Here is a 20,570-nt window from a genome sequence, read left to right as displayed (position 1 = left end):
AAGGGGTCCCGAGATATGGGCTCCCCCCTTTTTCTTTCCATGGCTGCAGGGGGCGCATTTTTGTGGGTACAAATCCCAAACTTTGAGCGGAGTTTCAGACCAGTGTTCTTAAGATACCCCCCAAGTTTTGTAAACATTGGGTCAGGGGGTCTCGAGATATGGGTTCTCCCCCTTTTCCCTCCCCCCCTTTTCCATTTATGTGGCTGCAGGGGGCGCTTTTTTGGGGATATAGCCCCCAAACCTTTATCATAGCTTCAGTGAATTATTCTTAAAATACTACCCAAGTTTTGTAAAGATGGGTTCAGTGGGGGCAGAAATATCGCCTCCCCCCCTTTTCTCTTTCCATGGCTGCAGGGGGCGCATTTTTGGGGGTGCAGACACAAAACTTTCACTGGAACTTTAGACTAAGCTTCTTAAGGAACCCCCCAAGTTTTGTGAACATTGGGTCAGGGGGTCCCGAGATATGGGCTTTCCCCTTTCCCCTTTCCCCTATTGGGATGAATGGGGCAGCCGATCCGATCCCGTGTGCATCTCTCCAGAGCTAAACGTTCCGTGCCTAATTGGAATCATCTTGGATTACAGCCCGTCTGGATGGAACAGAAGACAGCCACAGTAAGACCCCTTTGGGGGCTTTAATCTATAATTTTTCTCCTGTGTATGTGTGTGTGTGGGGGGGAAAGCAGAGTCTGTGTGTGTGTGGGGAGAGAGCAGTTTCTGTGGGTGGGGGGGAAGCCAAAGGGGGCTGTCGTCGGTTCTGCCTGGGGTGTGTGTTCCTCGCCTTCCTGGGAATCCCGGGAAGACAGGCGAGGGGTCTTTAAACCCCTCTGCTTTGCCTGTCCAGGCAGAGCAGAGGAGCTTGCCAACCTCCCGCTCGCCTTCCTGGGAGTCCCGGGAAGACAGGCGAGGGGTCTTTAAACCCCTCTGCTTTGCCTGTCCAGGCAGAGCAGAGGAGCTTGCCAACCCCCCGCTCGCCTTCCTGGGAGTCCCGGGAAGACAGGCGAGGGATCTGCAGTGGATCGCCTGCCCTTCCCCCCCTCCAATCTCCCGAGCGATCCTGCCGCCTGCGGGGGCCACAGAAGCCACGGCCCTCCGTTTGCAAGATCTGAGCAGGGCTGTCAAAGATGGGACATTTTGGAGGACTTTCATTCATGGAAGGTTTTGCATCAGAGTTGCCACTCTTTAGATGCACTTTTCCCCCCATCCATATTCTCCAAACTCAACAATAAGCCGCCGTGCAGAGTTTTGAGAATTCAGATGGGGAAAATGTGCATCTAGAGAGTGACAACTCCAATGCAAACCTTTCCATGAATAAATGGCCATAGGGTCGCCATGAGTCGGAAGCAACTTGACGGCACTTAACACACACATGCAAACAGTGAGCAGGCGAGTGCGGTGGGGTGGGAATTTCTCCTTTTGCATCAGGACAGTGAATAGTCATTTTAAAGGTCTTTGGTTTGTTGCTCTGTGTGTGCGGGCTGTGATTTCTGGCCTGTGCTACTGTTCCCAAGTTTGGCTTTCTAATTCCTGCTGTGGCCTGGAGTTGGCATAGGCTTTTACTGACCGAGTCTCTGTTAAGCTTGGCCTGGTTTGGGGCTCTTTATGTTAAATTTGATGTTTGGGTTGTTGCTCTGTGTGTGTACGCTGTGATTTCTGGTTGGGGGGGGATTACCTGTTCTGGTTGGGGTGGGCTTGCCTTTGTGGGAGTGTTATTCCTGCTGTTTTTTGTGGTTGCCAACTTTGGCTGGAGTTAAATGGGTCAGTGTGAGTCTCTGCCCGCGGGGGGGGGGGGATCCAGTGTACTTTGGTTGAAGTTAGCTTGGGTTCCTAGAGTGTTGCGCCGCCTCACCTGTGTGATTCCTGCTTGCAGGGGAGATCCATCTGCTTCAAGGTAGCTGCCTTGTTTGTGAATTGTGATGTTGGTGGTTAACTTTGTTTAAGGGTGCACTAGTTATTAGGTAGGGTAGCACCCAGGCTTGGGTGAGGGAGGTAAACCTCTTGGTCATTTAAGCAGGGGAGGTTTTGCCTTGGATTTGCCACTCTCCAGATGCACATTTTCCCAGCCAGATTCTCCAAACTCTGCATGGGGGCTTATTGTTGAGTTTTGAGAATTTGGCTGGGGGGAATGTGCATCTAGAGAGTGGCAAATCCAAGGCAAAACCTCTCTGACCCTGGAGATTATAGATATGCATCATGACTAGTATTCACTTTGACTAGTAGCCATGGATAGCCCTAAGCCCAAAGCCAAAAGTTTTGCATTGGTTTTTATGGAGAAGGGGGCAAGCCCCCTTCCAGCCCCCCCCAACCCAATCCTCACCAAACACGGGGGTTATTGTAAGGAGTGTCCCACCAAGCTAACATAAAAGTTTGGGACCCCCACCTCAAAAAATGCCCCCCCCAGAGCCATGGAAAAAACCTCCCTATGCCTGCCTATGCTGGGAGATTTCTCATTAACCTACTTCCCATGAGGGGTTAACACTTTGGGCGTCTGTGGTTATCCGCAGAGGAAACAAGCTTAATGAGAAATCTCTCAGCACCAGCAGGCATAGGGAGGTTTTTCCCACGGCTCTGGAGGGGGCATTTTTTGAGGTGGTGGTCCCAAACTTTTAGGGTAGCTTGGGGGGACTCTTCTTGCCAGAACCCCCAAGTTTGGTGAGAATTGGGTCAGGGAGTCCAGAGTTATGGGGCCCGGAAGGGGTCCCCCCCCGCCCATTGCATGAATAGCAGCCGGCTTCTGTTCTTTCTTTTCTTTGGGTGGATGGGGGGACCCCTTCCGGGCCCCATAACTCCGGACCCCCTGGTCCAATCTTAACCAAACTTGGGGGTTCTGGCAAGGAGGGTCCCTCCAAGCTCCGCTGAAATTTTGGGACCTCCACCTTAAAAAATGCCCCCCCCAGAGCCGCGGAAAGGCACGATTGTGTTTTTAATGGCTTTATTCGGCTGAATTTTTTTCCGAACTTTGAATTCCGGCCGAATTGAACGGATCCGAAGTGGGGGAGTTCGGACTTCGGCACGTACCGAACCCACAAGGGCCAAATTCGGCCGAATCCGAACTGTACCAAAAAAAAAATTTTTTGACAGCCCTAGCACATTGCATGGGAAAAGCCCATAGGAGCAAAAGAGATGGAAAAGGGGGGGAGAGAGAGATGCACATTGCTTGGGGAAAGCCCATAGGCGGACAGGAAGAGGTAGAAGAGGCAAAAGGGGACGGAAAAAAGGGGGGACTCGCCACAGACGGACGAGAGCATGGAAAGGAGTGGGGACATGATCCCAGACACGACACGGGTGGCTGGGCAGCAGGGGGAGGGGCTGGCATTGGAGACGGGGCTGCTGTTGCGAGCGCGAGCTGCGCATTCTGTGGCACTGGAAGTGGCTGGTCCCCTCGATCTGTCCAGACCTCGGGGACTCCCGGGAGAGTGGGCGGTGGGTCTTTAAACTGCTCAGCAAGGAGCAGTTTAAAGGGTCACCCCGCCCCCTTGCTGGGTCTCCTTATGGCCAGCTGGGAGGCGGGCGGCCGCACAGAGCCGGCTGGGCACGTGCGCGTCGGGACGGCACGAGCCAGCGTTCCCTGCCCTGACGGCCAGCTGGAAGCGGGCGGCCGCACAGAGCCGCATTCACTCCATAAGACGCACATACATTTCCCCTCACTTTTGAGGAGGAAAAAAGTGCATCTTATGGAGCGAAAAATACGGTATATTATGCCAGTTGGAGACCTGTGAGGAATGATGGGTTGGGGGGGAACAGTTTGGAAATCCTCCCTGTAAAATTTCACGCACACTCTAGATTTTTTAAAGTTGTTAGATGCTTGAGCATACTGTTTTATCCCCCCATTTTTCTACACACACACCCAGCTGCTCTCAAATTTCTGTCCCTTCTGGAGCATTTTAAGTTTTCTTTAAGCTGTTCTGTGCCCCGTCCCCCATTTTTGTTTATTTAGAAGTCATATTCTCCTGCCCATAGGGTTGCCAGTTCTGGGTTGGGAAATACCTAGAGATTTTGGAAATGGAGCCTGAGGACGACGGGGTTTGGGGAGGGGAGGGACTTCAATGCCATAGAGTCCAATTGCCAAAGCGGCCATTTTCTCCAGGGGAACCGATCTCCGTTGCCTGGAGATCAGTTGTAACAGTGGGAGATCTCCAGCCATCAGTGGGTTCTCTATTTTCTGCTTCTTTTGCTATCATAATGTTGGCCAGCCACTTTACTACAAGATACAGTGACTGGTTACCATTTGCGTCAAAGCTAACATGTTAATAGCAAAAATCTATAGATAAAGGCAGCGGTTTAGAGCAGAGGTTCTCAAATTGTTTGAGAACAGTTTCAAACTTCCAAACGTACTGTACCCTATAGGTAGGGTTGCCAGGTCCCCCTTTGCCACCGATGGGAGGTTTTTGGGGTGGAACCTGAGGAGGGTGGGGTTTGGGGAGGGAAGGGACTTCAATGCCATAAGAGTCCAATTGCTAGGGTTGCCAACCTCCAGGCAGTAGCTGGAGATCTCCCGCTATTACAACTAATCTCCAGGCAACAGAGATCAGTTCACCTGGAGAAAATAGCCACTTTGGCAATTGGACTCTGGCATTGAAGTCCTTCCCCTCCCCAAACCCCGCCCTTCTCAGGCTCCACCCCAAAAACCTCCCGCCGGTGGCAAAGAGGGACCTGACAACCCTACAAATTGCCAAAGTGGCCATTTTCTCCAAGTGAACTGATCTCTATTGGCTAGAGATCAGTTGTAATAGCAGGAGATCTCCAGCTAGTACCTGGAGGTTGGCAACCATACCTATAGGGACTTATCTGAAAAGAAACTCCATACTACTCTCAGCCTCTCCTGCATAAAATGCAGGAATTTCACATCAGTTTATACTGAACAACTTTATATTCTATTTTTGTTCTTTCAGATTTCTAAAGACATATCATTACTGAGCAAAAGGCTGCATGCGTGGCCATTCTGCACACTGTATAGAAGCAAACTTGCCTGGTCATGGAAATTTCAGTTTGTGGAAAGCCAACATATATCTAGAGAATTTAATATGTATGCATTCGATTTTTCAGGCCGTAGCGCAGAATCTTAAAACTATATAATTACAACTTAAATGTTAGTTAAATGTTAACGTACCTAAAAAATCCTTTGCATCCTTCACATGTCATAGCGTTGAAATGAAAGCCAGTGGCTTTGTCTCCGCAGACCCCGCAGATGCGGGGAATGTTCCTATCAAAGTCGTTGGTTGGATCAGGAAAGGATGGGCAAGCAGCCACGGGCTCCATTTCTAAGAAGAAGAAGAAGAAGAAGAAATGAACATAAGTTACCTTCTTCACAAAAGCTTTCTGAATCAAGTACCATACAGGAGAAGTAGGCAAGGGTCACTTGTGCAAAAGCCAGAAAGGATATATATTTTTAATAAGAAAGTAACAAGGAAATTTTATTGAGATGTAACAAAAAAAACCAATACAAGATAGAAATATATCCCTAACCCCCACTGCAATTGATTCTGCTTTGTTTTTCCATCTGTGAAGGGTTCAGTGGTAGACCATCTGCTTTGTATGCAGAAACCCCCAGGTTCAAATCCATGGCATCTCCAGTTAAAAGGATCAGGTGGTAGATTATGAAAGGCCTTTTACCTGAGACCTGGACTGTTGTTGGCAGACAGAGCAAGCAATAATGAGCTCACAAAATATTTTCTAATCGAAAGGGAAAGACATGGCAGAGATCATGAAATCTCTGTTGCTAAAAGACAGGTCCCTTAAAAGCCAATCTTTTCCTCCTTTGCAGTGTTAATCAACCCATGGTGGGTGTTAGATTGGTTTCCATTAGCAAAACCACACAGAAGTTGAATGGTGAAACTCCCTCCCCCCTCCTCTCACAGAATCAATCCGGTTCAGGGCGATGCACACCTTCTAAAGGTAATTAACCTTCTAAAGACAAATGGAGATGTGCGATATTTTCTCATGTGTGGCTTGTGCTCCTAGTCTCAAAGAGGTACCTGACTTGAAATTGTGTGTGTGACCAAGGCGGGGGTGTGTGAGGTGGATCATGAGAAATAAAAGCCTAAATACGTCAGAGGTCGCCTCGCTCTCCCCACGCGTTTCTGTGCATTTTGCCCCCGTTTTCTGGATGCAGCATCCAGAAAACCCGGGCAAAACACGCAGAGCCTGAAGAGGGCGGGGTTTGGGGGGGGACTTCAATGCCATAGACTCCAATTGCCAACACGGCCATTTTCTCCAGGTGAACTGATCTCTATTGGCTGGAGATCAATTGTAATAGCGGGAGATCGGCAGCTACTACCTGGAGGTTGGCAACCCTACTAACCAGAGAGACACGACATGCATGTGAATACAGGTGGATACAAGCCTAGCCTGAGGTAAGGATCATCATTGGCCTCCTGACATGTAAAAGACAGAGTAAAAGACATTTGTCCATCCTCAAACCTGTTCTGTTGTTCCTCCATTTTCCCCTATTACTTTAAAAAACATCCCACCCATTAGAGCCGGTTAGCAGTCACTCAAAATAGCATTTAAAAATAAAAAGGGAAGTGGATGAACTTACTACATCAACAGTTCCTTTTTCCATTCGCTGGAAATTTAGATTCACTCTTAACTGTGGACTTAACCCACCTCCTCTGTGAGTAAAGGCAAACATTGACAGTCTCCCAAAATAGAAAATGTGCTTATTAGTTACTATTTTAACTACATGCCTAATTTTGTACTAATCAATGATGGGCTGTTAACCTTTGAATGGCACCGTTTCCATTTAAAACTCAAGCCAGGTTTTCCCATGATCAGAAAGAAAGACACGGGAAAGGGTTCAGTGCCTTCCCTCATGACTGGGAATTTGGAAAGGGACAGAAGCAGCTCCGCTCTCCTCACTTGTGTCTGTGGCCAAGAGGGGAACTTACGCGATGTTATGGCTTTTTGCTTTCACTACAGATGGTGAAACAGTCACATTTCACAACTAAAGTAGCACTGTCCAACCTCGCTGGGTAAAAGTACTTTGCAACAACGTCATTTAACTTAAGCTGACATGTGTACTAAAATAAACTGCTTAAAGCTTCGTGCTGCCTATATTTTCTTGATCCAATGAAGGCTTTGAAGTCAGACCTCATAATTCTGAAAGGCATTCTCAGCCAGTGGTGAATCTCCTTTTGATAATACCCTTTTTGGAAGCATAGGCCACAACTAACGAATAATTGTGGTCACATGCTATATGCCCCAGAAGCGCAGTTAAATGCACTGAGTTACAGTAGGTTCCATTCAGACCAAGGTTTGTTTCTTGATGTTCATGAACTTGGCTTGAAGTGATGTTCCTTGCCCCCTGCACTCACATGCACAACATGACTAAAAACATCTGGGTTACAAACTTCAGTTTGTTGTGACATCTGAATGTGAGTGCCTGGGCAAACTAGAATTTGTGTCTTCCCCACAAACCAGAATTCTAAACCAGGATGTTTAGAATCCCAGTTTGTGGAAAACAAACAGGTTTGAATTTGTCTAGGCACCTGCCTCTCATCCTCCTCTTCACCCTTCAGCATCCTTCTCTCCTCTTCCGCCCAATGAAGCCTGGCTTGGTAGCAAGGTCAGGAAATGATGGGAAAACTAGAAGGTTCCCTATTTCCTGAAAAGCCATAACCTCAAGTGGACACAGAACTACAAAGACAACACAGTCATACTGCCAGCGAGGGCACCCAGTCGGGCCCCGAATAAGCAAGCTTATTCCTCCGGAATATAGTGACTTCGCGGATGTGTTTGAGGGGACGGACTGTGACTTATTACCCCCTCACCACAAGACGGACTGTGCCATAGAACTGATTAAAGACATTAAGCCGTCCAAAGCCTGGTTCTATCCCATGGGTCCCCAAGAGAAGGCGGTACTGCGGGAATTCCTGGACAAGAACTTAGAACAGGGGTTCATACGGCCGTCCAAGGCCACGTTCTCGACTCCCTGCTTTTTTGTGAAGAAGAAGGGAACTTCTGATCTCAGACTGTGTGTAGACTATAGGGGACACAATTACTGAGACTAATGCTTACCCCATCCCTCTAATTCCGGACCTCCTGAGTGCTCTCCAGGAGGGCTGTGTTTTCTCGAAACTTGACCTGGTGGAAGCTTACTACCGGGTCCGTATTAAGGAGGGGGATGAAGCAAAAACAGCTTTTTCTTGTTGTTTTGGGTTATTTGAATTCATGGTTATGCCGTTTGGTCTATCGGGGGCGCCGTCATGGTTCATGCAATTAATCAATGAGGTCCTGCATGATCTACTGTTTAAAGGGGTTATCGTTTATCTGGACGATATTCTGATCTACTCCAGGGATCCCGAGGAACACCGGAATTTGGTGCGGGAGGTTTCGCGTCGTTTAAGGGACAACCATTTGTATGCCAAGCTTTCGAAATGTGCGTTCAATCAGAGCCAATTGTCTTTTCTTGGGGGTATGTTGTGTCCCCCCAAGGTTTGATCATGGACCCTGAGAAGGTCCAGGCAGTCAGGGAATGGGAGAACTCGCAAACAGGTTCAGCAGTTCTTGGGGTTCACCAATTTTTATAGGAATTTTATCCAAGACTTTGCCAAAGTAGACTTGCCTATCACCGATCTGCTCAAGACTAAGGGGAAGGGACAGGAGGCTACCTTTGCGCAATACCAAGTGCCGTGGACTGATTGGTGTCAGGCAGCATTCGAGACTCTGAAACAGCGTTTTACCTCCAAACCCATTCTGGCTCACCCAGATTGTTCGAAGCCGTTCACCCTCCAAGTAGATGCCTCGGAGAAGGCCATGGGAGGCGCGCTCCTTCAGAGGGATAACCAAGGGGTGCTTAGACCTTGTGCCTATTTTTGTAGGAAATTTTCTGATCCCGAGCTGAACTGGCCGAATGGGGAAAAGGAGGCCATGGCTATCAAACATGCCCTTACGGTTTGGCAGCAATTCCTGGAAGAGGAGGCGGAGCCTTTTGAAGTTTGGACGGACCACCGGAATCTTGAGGCTCTATTGGGGCAGAGGAAGCTATCGGCCAAACAGCTTCGCTGGGCGGACTTTTTCTCCAAGTTCCATTTCAGCATTAAACACATGGCGGGGAAGGAGAACTGCTTGGCCGACGGGCTGTCCCGGATGCCGCAGTATGACTGTAAGGTCGAACGGCTGGTAGGATCCCTTTTTACCCGGGAACACCTGGGCTTGGAACCGGAGGGGACAAGCGCAGGGGGGTTAACCAGAGCCCAAGCCCGCGCAGCGGCGGAGGAGCCAGTCCCGAAACCCCCTCAGGAGAAGGCTGCCTCTACCCCCCCATCCCTGGTGACCCCAGGAAGTCTTCTGGAGACAGTCACAGAAAGGGGGGAGAAACCTTTCAGCAAGAGCGGGGGGATAAGGCGGAGGAGCCAGTCCCAGACTCCTCTCAGGGGTTGACTGCAACTAACTCCTGATCCTTAGCAATCCCAGTAAATCTTCCAGAGGCCATTAAGAAAAGGTGGGGGGAGGCTCTTCAGCGCGAGGGGGGGATAAGTCTCTCCCGTCCCAGGTGACGGACGAAGAGGGTGCCCACAAGGATAAACATTACGTCCCCCAGGAACTGCGGCGAGTGGTGTTGGAATGGAGCCACAGTTCCAAAACGGGGGGACATTTCGGGTTTGTGAAAACTTTGTACCTAACGAGAAGGCAGTTTTGGTGGCCTGGAATGCGCCAAGACATCGATGTGTTCATTAAATCTTGCCCTGTGTGTGTGACGAGTAAGCGCTTGATGGGAAAATCTCCTGGGTTGTTAAAACCCCTAGAGACTCCGGAGGCACCCTGGCGGGTGATCGGGATGGATTTTATCACCGACCTCCCATCTAGCCAGGGGAAGACGGTTCTATGGGTGGTCACAGATCTCTTCTTGAAGCAGGTTCATCTCGTTCCGTGCGAGGGGATGCCCTCTGCACACAAACTGGCTCGCGGAAGGTCGTGAGTGACAGGGGGTCCATCTTTGTGTCAAAGTTTTGGAAAGCATTTTTAGGAATTGTGGGTGTGCAACAGGGTTTGTCTTCAGCCTACCACCCGCAGACAGATGGGCAGACCGAAAGGGTTAACGTGGTGGTAGAATGTTACATGTGCTGTTTTGTAAATTACCACCAGGACAATTGGGTCGGCCTGCTACCATTGGCAGAGTATGCCTATAATAACTCGGTACACTCTGCTACTGGCATAAGCCCTTTCAATGCTGTTTACGGAATGGAATTCGGACCCTTGGGGGCTGTACCCCTCCCGCCGGAAGGCGACCCCACAGAGGTGTCAGTATGGGCTAACACAGTGAGGAACACTTGGCCCTGGCTTGTAAGAAATTTGGAACAGGCGAAGGAGAGATACAAGGCACAGGCAGACAAACACAGGGCACCCCAATGGGAGTTAAAGGTCGGGGGGAAGGTATACCTCTCCACCAAGAATCTCAGGTCTTTATGTCCGTGTAAGAAACTGTGTCAGAAATTTGTGGGGCCGTTCCCAATCTCCCGGGTTATCAATGAGGTTACCGTGGAGTTGGAACTGCCAAAACCTTACAGGGAGTGCACCCGGTATTTCATGTGAGTCTTTTAAAACCCTTTGTACCGGCACCTGAATGGCACCCTGAACCCGCAGCTGCAACCCCAGTCATGGTACAAGGGGAACAGCACTTTGAGATCTCCAAGGTGTTAGATTCTCGGGTGCAGAGGGGTCAGCAGGAATACCTCGTACATTGGACACACCTGAACTCCAGTCATGATGAGTGGGTTCTGCGGTCCACGTAAAAGCCCCCACCCTGGTAGCGAAATTTTATCGGTACTACCCCACCAAACCAGGAAACCCCGGGAGGGGCTCTTTGGGGAGGCGGAGTGTCAGCGAGGGCACCCAGTCGGGACCCGGATAAGCAAGCTCCGTGCTCCTTTCCCCCCCTCCCTGTCTCATGGGAAAGTCTCTTCAGTTTGGGAGGAAGGTGTGAAAGCCGGAGGCACTAATACTTCCACTTCAAAACAAGCCCTCCTATTGTAAATCTGCTCTGTTCTCAAGGTGTCAATTCTGCTGGAACCCTGGCATCTCTAGAAAGAACCCTGATGTTTTGCATTTCAAAGTCATTACATGTACTCAATTCTAGTGTGTGTCCCCTATAAAGATGACCTGTATTTTCCCATTCTGTATTCTGACCTTAAGTTTGTATAGACATGCTGAACCCGTTTGCTTTCTTAATAAAACTTTAAACTCTCTGCAATGTCTGGAGTGAAGTTTACTATTACTGAGATGCAACGAGGTACTGAAGTCTGACACATATTAAGTATTTAGTGGCGATCATCGAGAAATTTAAGGAGACAGGGCCCAAACTGAATCCTTACAACTCGTCATAAGCTCCTCATCCCTAGATCTTCAGAAACAAGTTTTCCCCAAACTAGCATAACTGCAAAGTTGAAACCAAGATTTCATGTCTCCCAAATATTCTACTGAACAATTTTTAAAAAATGGGAATTTTTTTCCCCAACTTATAACCCGCCCTCCCCCAGCCGAGACCAGGCTCAGGGCAGGTAACATTATCCAGACACATCAAACCATCAACAATAAAAGTCATCATTCAAACTTAACCAATAAAACCCAATTAAAACCTTAAAACTTAAAAATTCTGAAGGAAATACAAAAGTTATAACTTTTCTTAAGACTTCTTTGAATAGCACTTATTTTGCATGTTTTTTAATCGTATATGCAAAATAAGTGCTATTCAAAGAAGTTTTAAGAAAAGTTATAACTTTTGTACTTCCTTCAGAATTCTCAAGATTTAAAAGAACATGTATTTTAAAAAACAATCACAAAAGACACATAATTATCTCAATAGGGGTGGGAGACACATCATGACAATATTCTATGAGAAAAGGAGGTACATTACCAATATCGAGGCCATGTTGTATATCTGGCTGGAACAGTCCCCAGGAGTCCTGATACTGCGACATGGAGCCACCTGTGAGCCAAAAAATATTGAAAAGTGAATGGCTTAACATCCAGCTGTCGCCAAAAGAGTTTAAATACTTTCGGTTTAGGAATTCACCCTAGCTTTCAACTCCAACCCCATTGACGTCAGCAACATAAAAAGTGAGGCGTGGCGCCCAGCGACTAATTCACCACACCCAAATGGGACTCACAAAATACAAGGTGTCAACTCAGTGCTGCCTCCCGAGATCTTATAACATCGCCAGGTAGATGGCAGAGATAATATTAACCCCACGGAGCATTACTCTCAAGGCAATTTATAAGAATTCGCAAGACGATAATTACATTCTCTATTCAAATAGTGGCCTTGGACAAGACAAGGGATTTCCCCTACCAAGTGTCACCTTGTCTCTCCACAAGTTTTAATGAATTAAGATGCAGTCACATGGAAGAATCTCAGGCCAATGAACTGAAGCATATTTTAGTTCCACAATTCACTTTGACAAGCATTTCTAATAGCACAGTGCTTTTCTGGTGCGGAATGGTAAGATGGTGTTCAGTGGGTCTCCCCTATTTTAGCTCTAGGTAGTTAGTCAATCAAGCTTGTGGGCAACATAATATAAGAGAAGCCCTGCTGGATCAGATCAGAGAACCATCTGAAGCCACTGTTCTGGGAAACCCACAAGCGGGATATGAAGGCAATAGATCTCCTCTACCACTGTCCTTCAGCAGCTGGTATTTCAGGAACTGCTCCATTTAGCTCTGTGGGACATGTGTGCAGTCCACTGCTTCGATTTGCCTCTGATGGAGGTTCTCCAACAATGCCCATGCGGTTGTCAAGCTGTATCAAGGTCATAGAATCACAGAGTTGGAAGGGACCACCAGGGTCATCTAATCCAACCCCCTGTACAATGCAGGAAACTAACAACTACCTCCCCCCACAACCCCAGTGACCCCAACCCTCCCCTACCATGTAGGATCCCACAATCAAAGCACTCCCAACAGATGGCCATCTAGCCTCTGCTTAAAGACCTCCAAAGACGGGGACTCCACCACCCTCCGAGGCAGCACATTCCACCATTCTGAACTCTGACCCTACCCTCCGGGGTATTAACTACCCCTCCTAACTTGGTGTCATCTGCAAATTTGATTAGAATGCTCTCTATTCCATCATCCAAGTCATTTATAAAAATATTAAATAGTACTGGTCCCAAGACAGACCCCTGTGGTACCCCACTGGTCACTCCTCTCCAGGATGAAGTTGTGCCATTAATGAGCACTCTTTGGGTTCAGTTGGTCAACCAATTACCAATCCACCTAACAGTAGCAGTGTCCAGCCCACATTTTACTAGCTTTGTTTCAAGAAGATCATGGGGGACTTTATCAAAGGCTTTACTGAAATCAAGGTACACTACATCTACAGCATTCTCTTCATCTACCATACTTGTCACTCTTTCAAAAAAAGATATGAGATTAGTTTGGCATGACCTGTTTTTGAGAAACCCATGTTGACTGTCAGTGAGCATGGCATTTCTTTCTAAGTGCTTACAGACCATCTGTTTAATTACTTGTTATCAGGGACTGGTAACCGGAACACTCCCACTGTATTTAGTATGCCATATAAAGTGACCTCACTGTTGCCAACGTTATTGCCGATACATAAAAACTGGCATCTAGAAATCCTAAGGCATGGACACACAAACTCTTTCTTTTGAAAGCCGCCCTTCGAGTTCCCACTTTTTTGCCAGTATCGTTTTCCAAGAGCAACACAAAATTCAAACAAAGCATATTTTTATTAGCAAGGAATTTAATGCATTTAAGTTAAAGTGAAGCAGACCTCACATTTATCCCCCCCCTTTTATAGGTTCTCCAGGCAAGTCCAGGGGGGTTCTCCAATAGCATTCAACAGGAAGGCCTGCTCCTCCTTCCTTAACAATATCTAGAAATTTTATATACAGAGAGAGACAGAGACAGAATACATATATATGGTTGCCAACCTCCAGGTGGGGCCTGGAAATCTCTCAGAAATACAACTGATTTCCATGATCTTCAGATGACAGAGATCAGTTCCCCTGGAGAAAATGGCCACTTTGGACCGTAGACTCTATGGCATTATACCCCTCCCCCTGCATATTTTGCAAAATGTGTAAATTGGCATGGGAGGCTTCTAATACTTCCTGAGAAACACTTTGGGATATCAATTTACCTCAATTCACAAAACCATATCCCCATAAACTATATTTACAGTCATCTCTGTTTTCCCATCTCAGTAAACTGGTCTCAGGTATCCCAACGAACAACGATTTCTCAGAAGCCCTGCTAGATATATTTAAATTCATTTCTGCCGCTTGTGAAGCTTGGAACTCATTAACTTGTAATCACAGTTGGTTCAAGAAAGCACAAATTAAGAGGAGTTCTCTAAATCCAATCTGCTATCCCAGGGGAGCCAGTGTGGTGTAGTGGTTAAGAGTGATTGGACTCTAAGTTGGAGAACCAGGTTTGATTCCCCTCTCCTCCACATGAAACCTGCTGGGTGACCTTGGGCCAGTCACAGTTCTCTCCGAATTCTCTCAGCCCAAGCAGAGGCAGGCAAATGGCAAACCACCTCTGAACATCTCTTGCCTTGAAAACCCTATGTCAACTGAGACTTGACGACACGCACGCACACTCCAGGGGTAATATACTATCCAGCAGTTGGGTCATGTAGCCTGTTAGAAGAATTCAAACTTTCTTCCATTTGAGTAACAGTAATGTCATTCATACAGATAGATCAAATAACGAGTTTTCCAGACCATTACAACACTATCTTTGAAAAAGTCAGGGATTAAAGCCTCACCTGTGTCAGAACCCCCCTCCTGCTTAGAAAGCTGCAGACGTTACCTGAAATGCTGCCAGAGAGACACACAAGCATCTTCCTCATTCAGCTGGCAATACCTGACATCTGAAATGCACTTCCACTATGCAAGTTCCCTTTAAGACAACATCCAAAGGCACTCTTTGTAAAACTCTCTCTCTGGGTGTACTGTTTGGCTGGGAGTTTTTTGTTTTGTTTTTTATCTTCCACAGCCCCTCAAGACAACTCAGGATTTCTGAGACTTACTCTACAGTTCCAGGAAGGGTTTCAACAGTATTTTAAAACAGCATTTAACATCCCGCCCCCCGCCCGTTCTGGCACCTCCAGGGCAGTTCCTCTTCCTTTGAACTACGTGATCACTCTGGACAGACAGATTTCCCTGGTAAAAATTCTGCTGTCTAACACAAACTAAGCAGATAGCTTTGACCATGGTGAGAAAACCATCCCCACTATCTTTTAAGCAATCTATAAAGGCTCAAACTAGTTTGACTAAAGGTCTCATTACTTCTTTGCTGGAGATATCTGAAGTCTTTCCTGCTGCTAACTGGGCCAAAGTTAACTATCTTGTGAACATGTATTGGGTAAGTAGATCATAATCCTTGCTTTAAAGCTGGAGAGGTGGAAAAAACCTAGCCCTTGTTGACAGCCACTACAACAGATCCTGCATAACACAGGGTGGAAATTATCCTACTAATGTTATGAATGAATAGTCACCTATTACTGCTTTTTGGAATGGTTACTGTATTTCTCCTGTATACAACTGAACTTTGAAGTGTTTTTTACACACTGGAATTACTAACCTGGTGCATTTATTTCTTTACCTCATTTAAACCCCATTCTTCTCTCCAAAGGAGACCCAAAGTGGCTTACAACATTCCCCCCTTCTTCATTTTATCCTCACAACAACCCTGTCAGGTAGGTTAGTCTGAGATTCTGTGACAGGCCCAAGGTCACCGAGCAAGCTTCCATGACAGACTGGGGATTTGAACCTGGGTCTCCCAGATTCTAGTCCAATACTCCAACCAGTACATCACACTGTTTCATGTGACATTGTTGAAAGTATGGAAGAATTCAAGTTTAGGGTGAAAATTTTATTTCTTCAGGAAGAAAATCCAAAGTAAGGTAATAAGGTTATTCAAGCAGATTGCTAAATTAAATTAAACTAAATTAATTAATTAAATTAGAGTACCGTGGCGCAGAGTGGTAAGTTCCAGTACTGCAGTCAAAAGCTCTGCTCATGACCTGAGTTCGATCCCGACGGAAGTTGGTTTCAGGTAGCCGGCTCAAGGTTGACTAAGCCTTCCATCCTTCCAAGGTCGGTCAAATGAGTACCCAGCTTGCTGGGGGTAAAGGGAAGATGACAGGGGAAGGCACTGGCAAACCACCCCATAAACAAAGTCTGCCTCGTAAATGTCGGGATGTGACGTCACCCCATGGGTCAGGAATGACCCTGTGCTTGCACAGGGGACCTTTACCTTTACATCACTAGTATTTTCTTCTAGACCAGGGGTCAGCAAACTCATTAGTCAAAAGAGCCAAATATCAACAGTACAATGATTGAGATTTCTTTTGAGAGCCAAATTTCTTAAACTTAAACTATATAGATAGGTACAGTGTTTATTAACTTAATAACCTTTAATTAAAGTTTTAAGTCTTAATTAAACTATAGGTACACTGAATAAAACTTGATATCATACTTAATGGAAGCCTGGTCTACCGCCATAAAAGCCTATTGGTAGACCTGGCCTCCGGCTGAGTCCCATTGGGAGGCCAGGTCTACCCATTGGCTTTCTTGGCAGTAGACCTGGCCTCCGGAGGCCCATAGAAGCCAATTGGTAGACTCTGAGAGACTCTGTTTCCTCAGTTTCATAACAGCTCCACCAAAACAACCATTAAAAAACCACTTGATCTCTCAAGTCAATTAATAAAAATGTCTTGCTCTCACTTTAGGAAGGCCAATAATACATTTCCTGGCCACTCAATAATCCTACCACATCTCTCAATTGCCTGACACCATTCCTACTTGACACTTCTGACCCCATTTTTTCAAACATCTGCGTTGAGTGCCAGAACAAAGCATATACAAGACCTTACAGTGTTTGCTGGCAATTTTGGTCAAATGGAATTTGTCACGTGGGAAATTTTCCCCCGAGTTGCTGCTCTATAGGTATGGCTTTTGGCTACTAAACCTTTCAAGCTGGAAACAAAGACTACAGTGAAGGTTCTGCAACTGCTTTTGATGTGTCTTTTTTTGTAATGGTCTGGATGCTAGTGCTGTAAGAGGATATTGAATGTCAATACTCTTGTCATGCAGCAAGGGCTTTCCAACAAGCACATAGTGCATGGAAAACAAGCTACTAAGGCAAGGACCTGCATTCTGAAACCTCTATATTGTTATCCCCCAGTTCCCCATCTTCAATTCAGAGAAAAGATGACTAAGGGCGGACATGATAGAGATTTACCAAAATTATGCATAGCATATAGTCAGTGGACAGGTTCAGATTCATTTATTAACATGGCAAATGCCATTAAAAACATTCATATCGGTTACAGAATTAAAACTGGAGCATATACAATAACTAAAACGATACGATATACGATTCATGGATAGTTTATATAATGTAAACGGACCTCGGATTAAGAAAACATCAATTTAATGTTAAATTACCAAGCCCCAGCTTTGTCTGGCGGATCTTATATATTGCGGCACAGAATTTTGCTACTTGGACAGGAAGATCTTTTTTCTCCCTTTCTTGTAATATGAAAATTTTGGGATTAGGGATGTTGGAAAAAAAATTCGGTAAAATTCGGGTTTGGCTTTATTGGCCATCCCCCCCGCCCCGAAAACCCAAATGTTGAATTTCCTATACCAGTAAAGGTAGGGATTCGGCTTTAAATTCAGGTTTCCTGAAAAATTCAGCCATTTAAACCCTATGGGGGCTTTTTGCCGCTTTCCACAGCTCCTGGGGGTGCATTTTTGCAGGTAGAGGTCCCAAATTTTCAAGGTAGCTAGAAGGGACTCTCCTTGCAAGAACCCCCATGTTTGGTAAAGATTGGGTCAGGGGGTCCAGAGTTATGGGGTCTGGAAGGGGACTACCCCATCCTCCTCCATTGAAATGCATTGGCAAAGTGGCTGTGTTCAGATGCTTTCCTGTGACCTTTGCAATGTATCTCAATAAGGAAGCCGGACTTTAAATGGTGGGAAAGTTTGCCCGCACCTCCAAGGAGATACAATGTATCCGAATTTGCATTGGGGGGGTTCAGTTTGGTTTTTACCGAATCCACAGCCCTACTTGGGATCCCCCACTGCAGTTGATGGGCGATAAGCTTCAGGACAGACATAAGGAAATACTTCTTCACTGAATGGGTGATTAAATTGTGAGAGGGCCATGAGCACAGATGGCTTTAAAAGGAGATTAGACAGATTCATGGAGATAGGACCATCGGAGGCTACTAGCCATGATGACTAATGGGGGTCTCCACGACCTCTGAATGTATGCACTAGACCTCTGAACGCAGGTATTGGGAGGAAATATCAGGCAAAGCTGTGTTCTCTCAGGACTATGGCATTCAGGAAAAAGATAAGACCTTTTCAAGAGAGAATATGACTAATGCCAAAGTTCAACTCCTTCAACACTCAAGTGGAACATTATAATATGTGTGGGATGAGAAAGGGAAATAATTGCCGGTTGGTGGATAGACGTGGATAGATTTGCACATGTTTTACGTCACTCAGACATTTTGCATCCAATATACTACAGGTGGAGTATCCCTGATCCGGACATCCCATATCCGGACTAATCCGAAAACGGGACCCTACGAGCCGGCACGCAGGCAAGTCCATGCTGCCTGCTTTCAATGTTTCCTCTCACCTAAGAAAATAAAATACAGTATACACTGCATCTGGGTGGAGACTGAAAGCCTGCCGTTGCTTGTTTGTTTGTTTGTTGCTGCTCTTGTTAACAGCTGATCCAAGTATTCTAGCGAGATAGTTACACCTTTGCTTTCTGATGGTTAAATGTACACAAAATTATTGTTTAAGATTACATTCAGGGTATGTGTCAATAACATGTGTAAATGAATTTGGGTCCCATCCCCAAGATATCTCATTATGTATATGCAAAACTTCCAAAATATTCCAATATACGGAACGTGGTCCCAAGCAGTCCGGATAAAGGATACTCAAACTGTACTATTCAGGGCCAAAGTTAACTATGAACTAGCCCTGAGAATAGGATTGCCAACCTCCAGGTAATAGCTGGAGATCTCCCGCTATTACAACTGATCTCCAGCCGATAGAGATCAGTTCTCCTGGAGAAAATGGCTGTTTTGGCAATTGGACTCTATGGCACTGAAGTCCCTCTCCTCCCCAAACCCCGCCCTCCTCAGGCTCCCCCCAAAAAACCTCCCGCCCGTGGTGAACAGGGACCTGGCAACTGCACTTGAGAAACTTCTCAGTGACATGGAATGTGTAAAAATGTGCACCTGGTATCTCTTTTCACCCCATGCATTCTTTTTATGCATGGCGTACCACACACAGCTGCATGGGAGTGTAGTAAGAACAAGGTTCTAATTCAGCAGGATTTTAAGCACCCTCTAGTGCAGTGGTTCCCAACCTTTTTTTGACCAGGGACCACTAGGACTTTTTTGTTCGGTGCAGGGACCCCAAGGTTCAAAATAAAAATTCCGAGAATTTGAAAATAAACTTTAATCATAACTGTTAGTTAAACATTAAACTTAGAATAATATTTGAATATTTTTTTTATAATAGAGAACTTTTAATTGAAAATATTAATGTATTATGGGTTTATAACTGTGTTTTGCGGACCTTAATTTAGTTCTCGCGGACCCCTGGGGGTCCGTGGACCCCCGGTTGGGAACCAGTGCTCTAGTGAGACAACACTCACATATGAAAATATGGTGGCTTGCAAAGTAGCAGGGAAGCTTGTATTTGGGGACAACTGTGGCTGTTTAAGAATCACTGCCATAATAAATTTGAAAAACCTTTATATGAAAATTAGAGCTCATCATTAATAAAATTGACAGGTAGCATATAAACAGCTGGTTGTGAGTGATTTTGATACTTCCCATTGTCCCTATAACACATTCAACACTACTAGCACGAAGAAATCAGCACCAGCGTACAACTCCTTGCCTTGGTTCTTGCAATGCACACAAAGTTATTAAGCTTAGCAACAACAGGTGGCACGGTGCTTGTACAAAACACTGTTTCTTTTTAAAGTCCCATAATTGGTTTTAATTTTCACCCAGACACATTTTTTTTCTTAAAAAAACATTCTCAGCCACAGCTGCTTTACAATCTTAGTACTGATTGCCTAGATTGACCGCAGAGTGTCTCAGGACAGTTAACCAATGTTCATTATCCAACTCCCATTGCAGATCTAGGCCTTTTATGCAGGGACGTTTCCCCGCGGTCACCCCTGCCAACTGCTACGGGGCTTTCTTCTGATAATGCCATTTCTGACCATCAGAGGTCGCCTCACTCTCCCTGCGTGTTTTGCCCATGTTTTCCAGATGCTGTTTTAGCCAGAATCTGGAAAATGCCGGCAAAACGTACGGGGAGAGCAAGGCGATCTCTGACACTTGAAAAAGGCATGCATAATCAAAAGAAAGCCCCGAAGCTAGGGTTGCCAGCTCTGGGTTGGGAAATACCTGGAGGTTTTTGGGGTAGAGCCTGGGGAGGGCGTGGTTTGGGGACGCACTTCAATGCCATAGAATCCAATTGCCAAAGCAGCCATTTTCTTCAGGTGAACTGATCTCTATCGTCTGGAGATCAGTTGTAATAGCAGGAGATCTCTAGCTA

At 46.2% G+C, this 20,570-nt stretch overlaps 1 protein-coding gene across 1 annotated transcript in view; it reads right to left on the bottom strand.

The window, feature by feature from the left end:
* Positions 1-11,921, bottom strand: part of VDR (vitamin D receptor) — a 68,447-nt gene extending 56,526 nt beyond the window's left edge. The window contains exons 1-2 of the mRNA XM_056854453.1: positions 11,852-11,921; positions 5,108-5,258 (exon numbers count right to left, since the gene is read on the bottom strand). Of these exons, the coding sequence (XP_056710431.1) occupies positions 5,108-5,258; positions 11,852-11,915 (215 nt within the window). The 5' untranslated portion in view covers positions 11,916-11,921. The remainder of the gene's footprint in view (positions 1-5,107; positions 5,259-11,851) is intronic.
* Positions 11,922-20,570: the final 8,649 nt, after the last annotated feature.

Source organism: Euleptes europaea, chromosome 1, assembly GCF_029931775.1.
Source record: "Euleptes europaea isolate rEulEur1 chromosome 1, rEulEur1.hap1, whole genome shotgun sequence".
Lineage (NCBI taxonomy): Eukaryota > Metazoa > Chordata > Lepidosauria > Squamata > Sphaerodactylidae > Euleptes > Euleptes europaea.
Note: the sequence above shows the minus strand (reverse complement) of the source record. Positions and strands in the feature narration are given on the sequence as shown.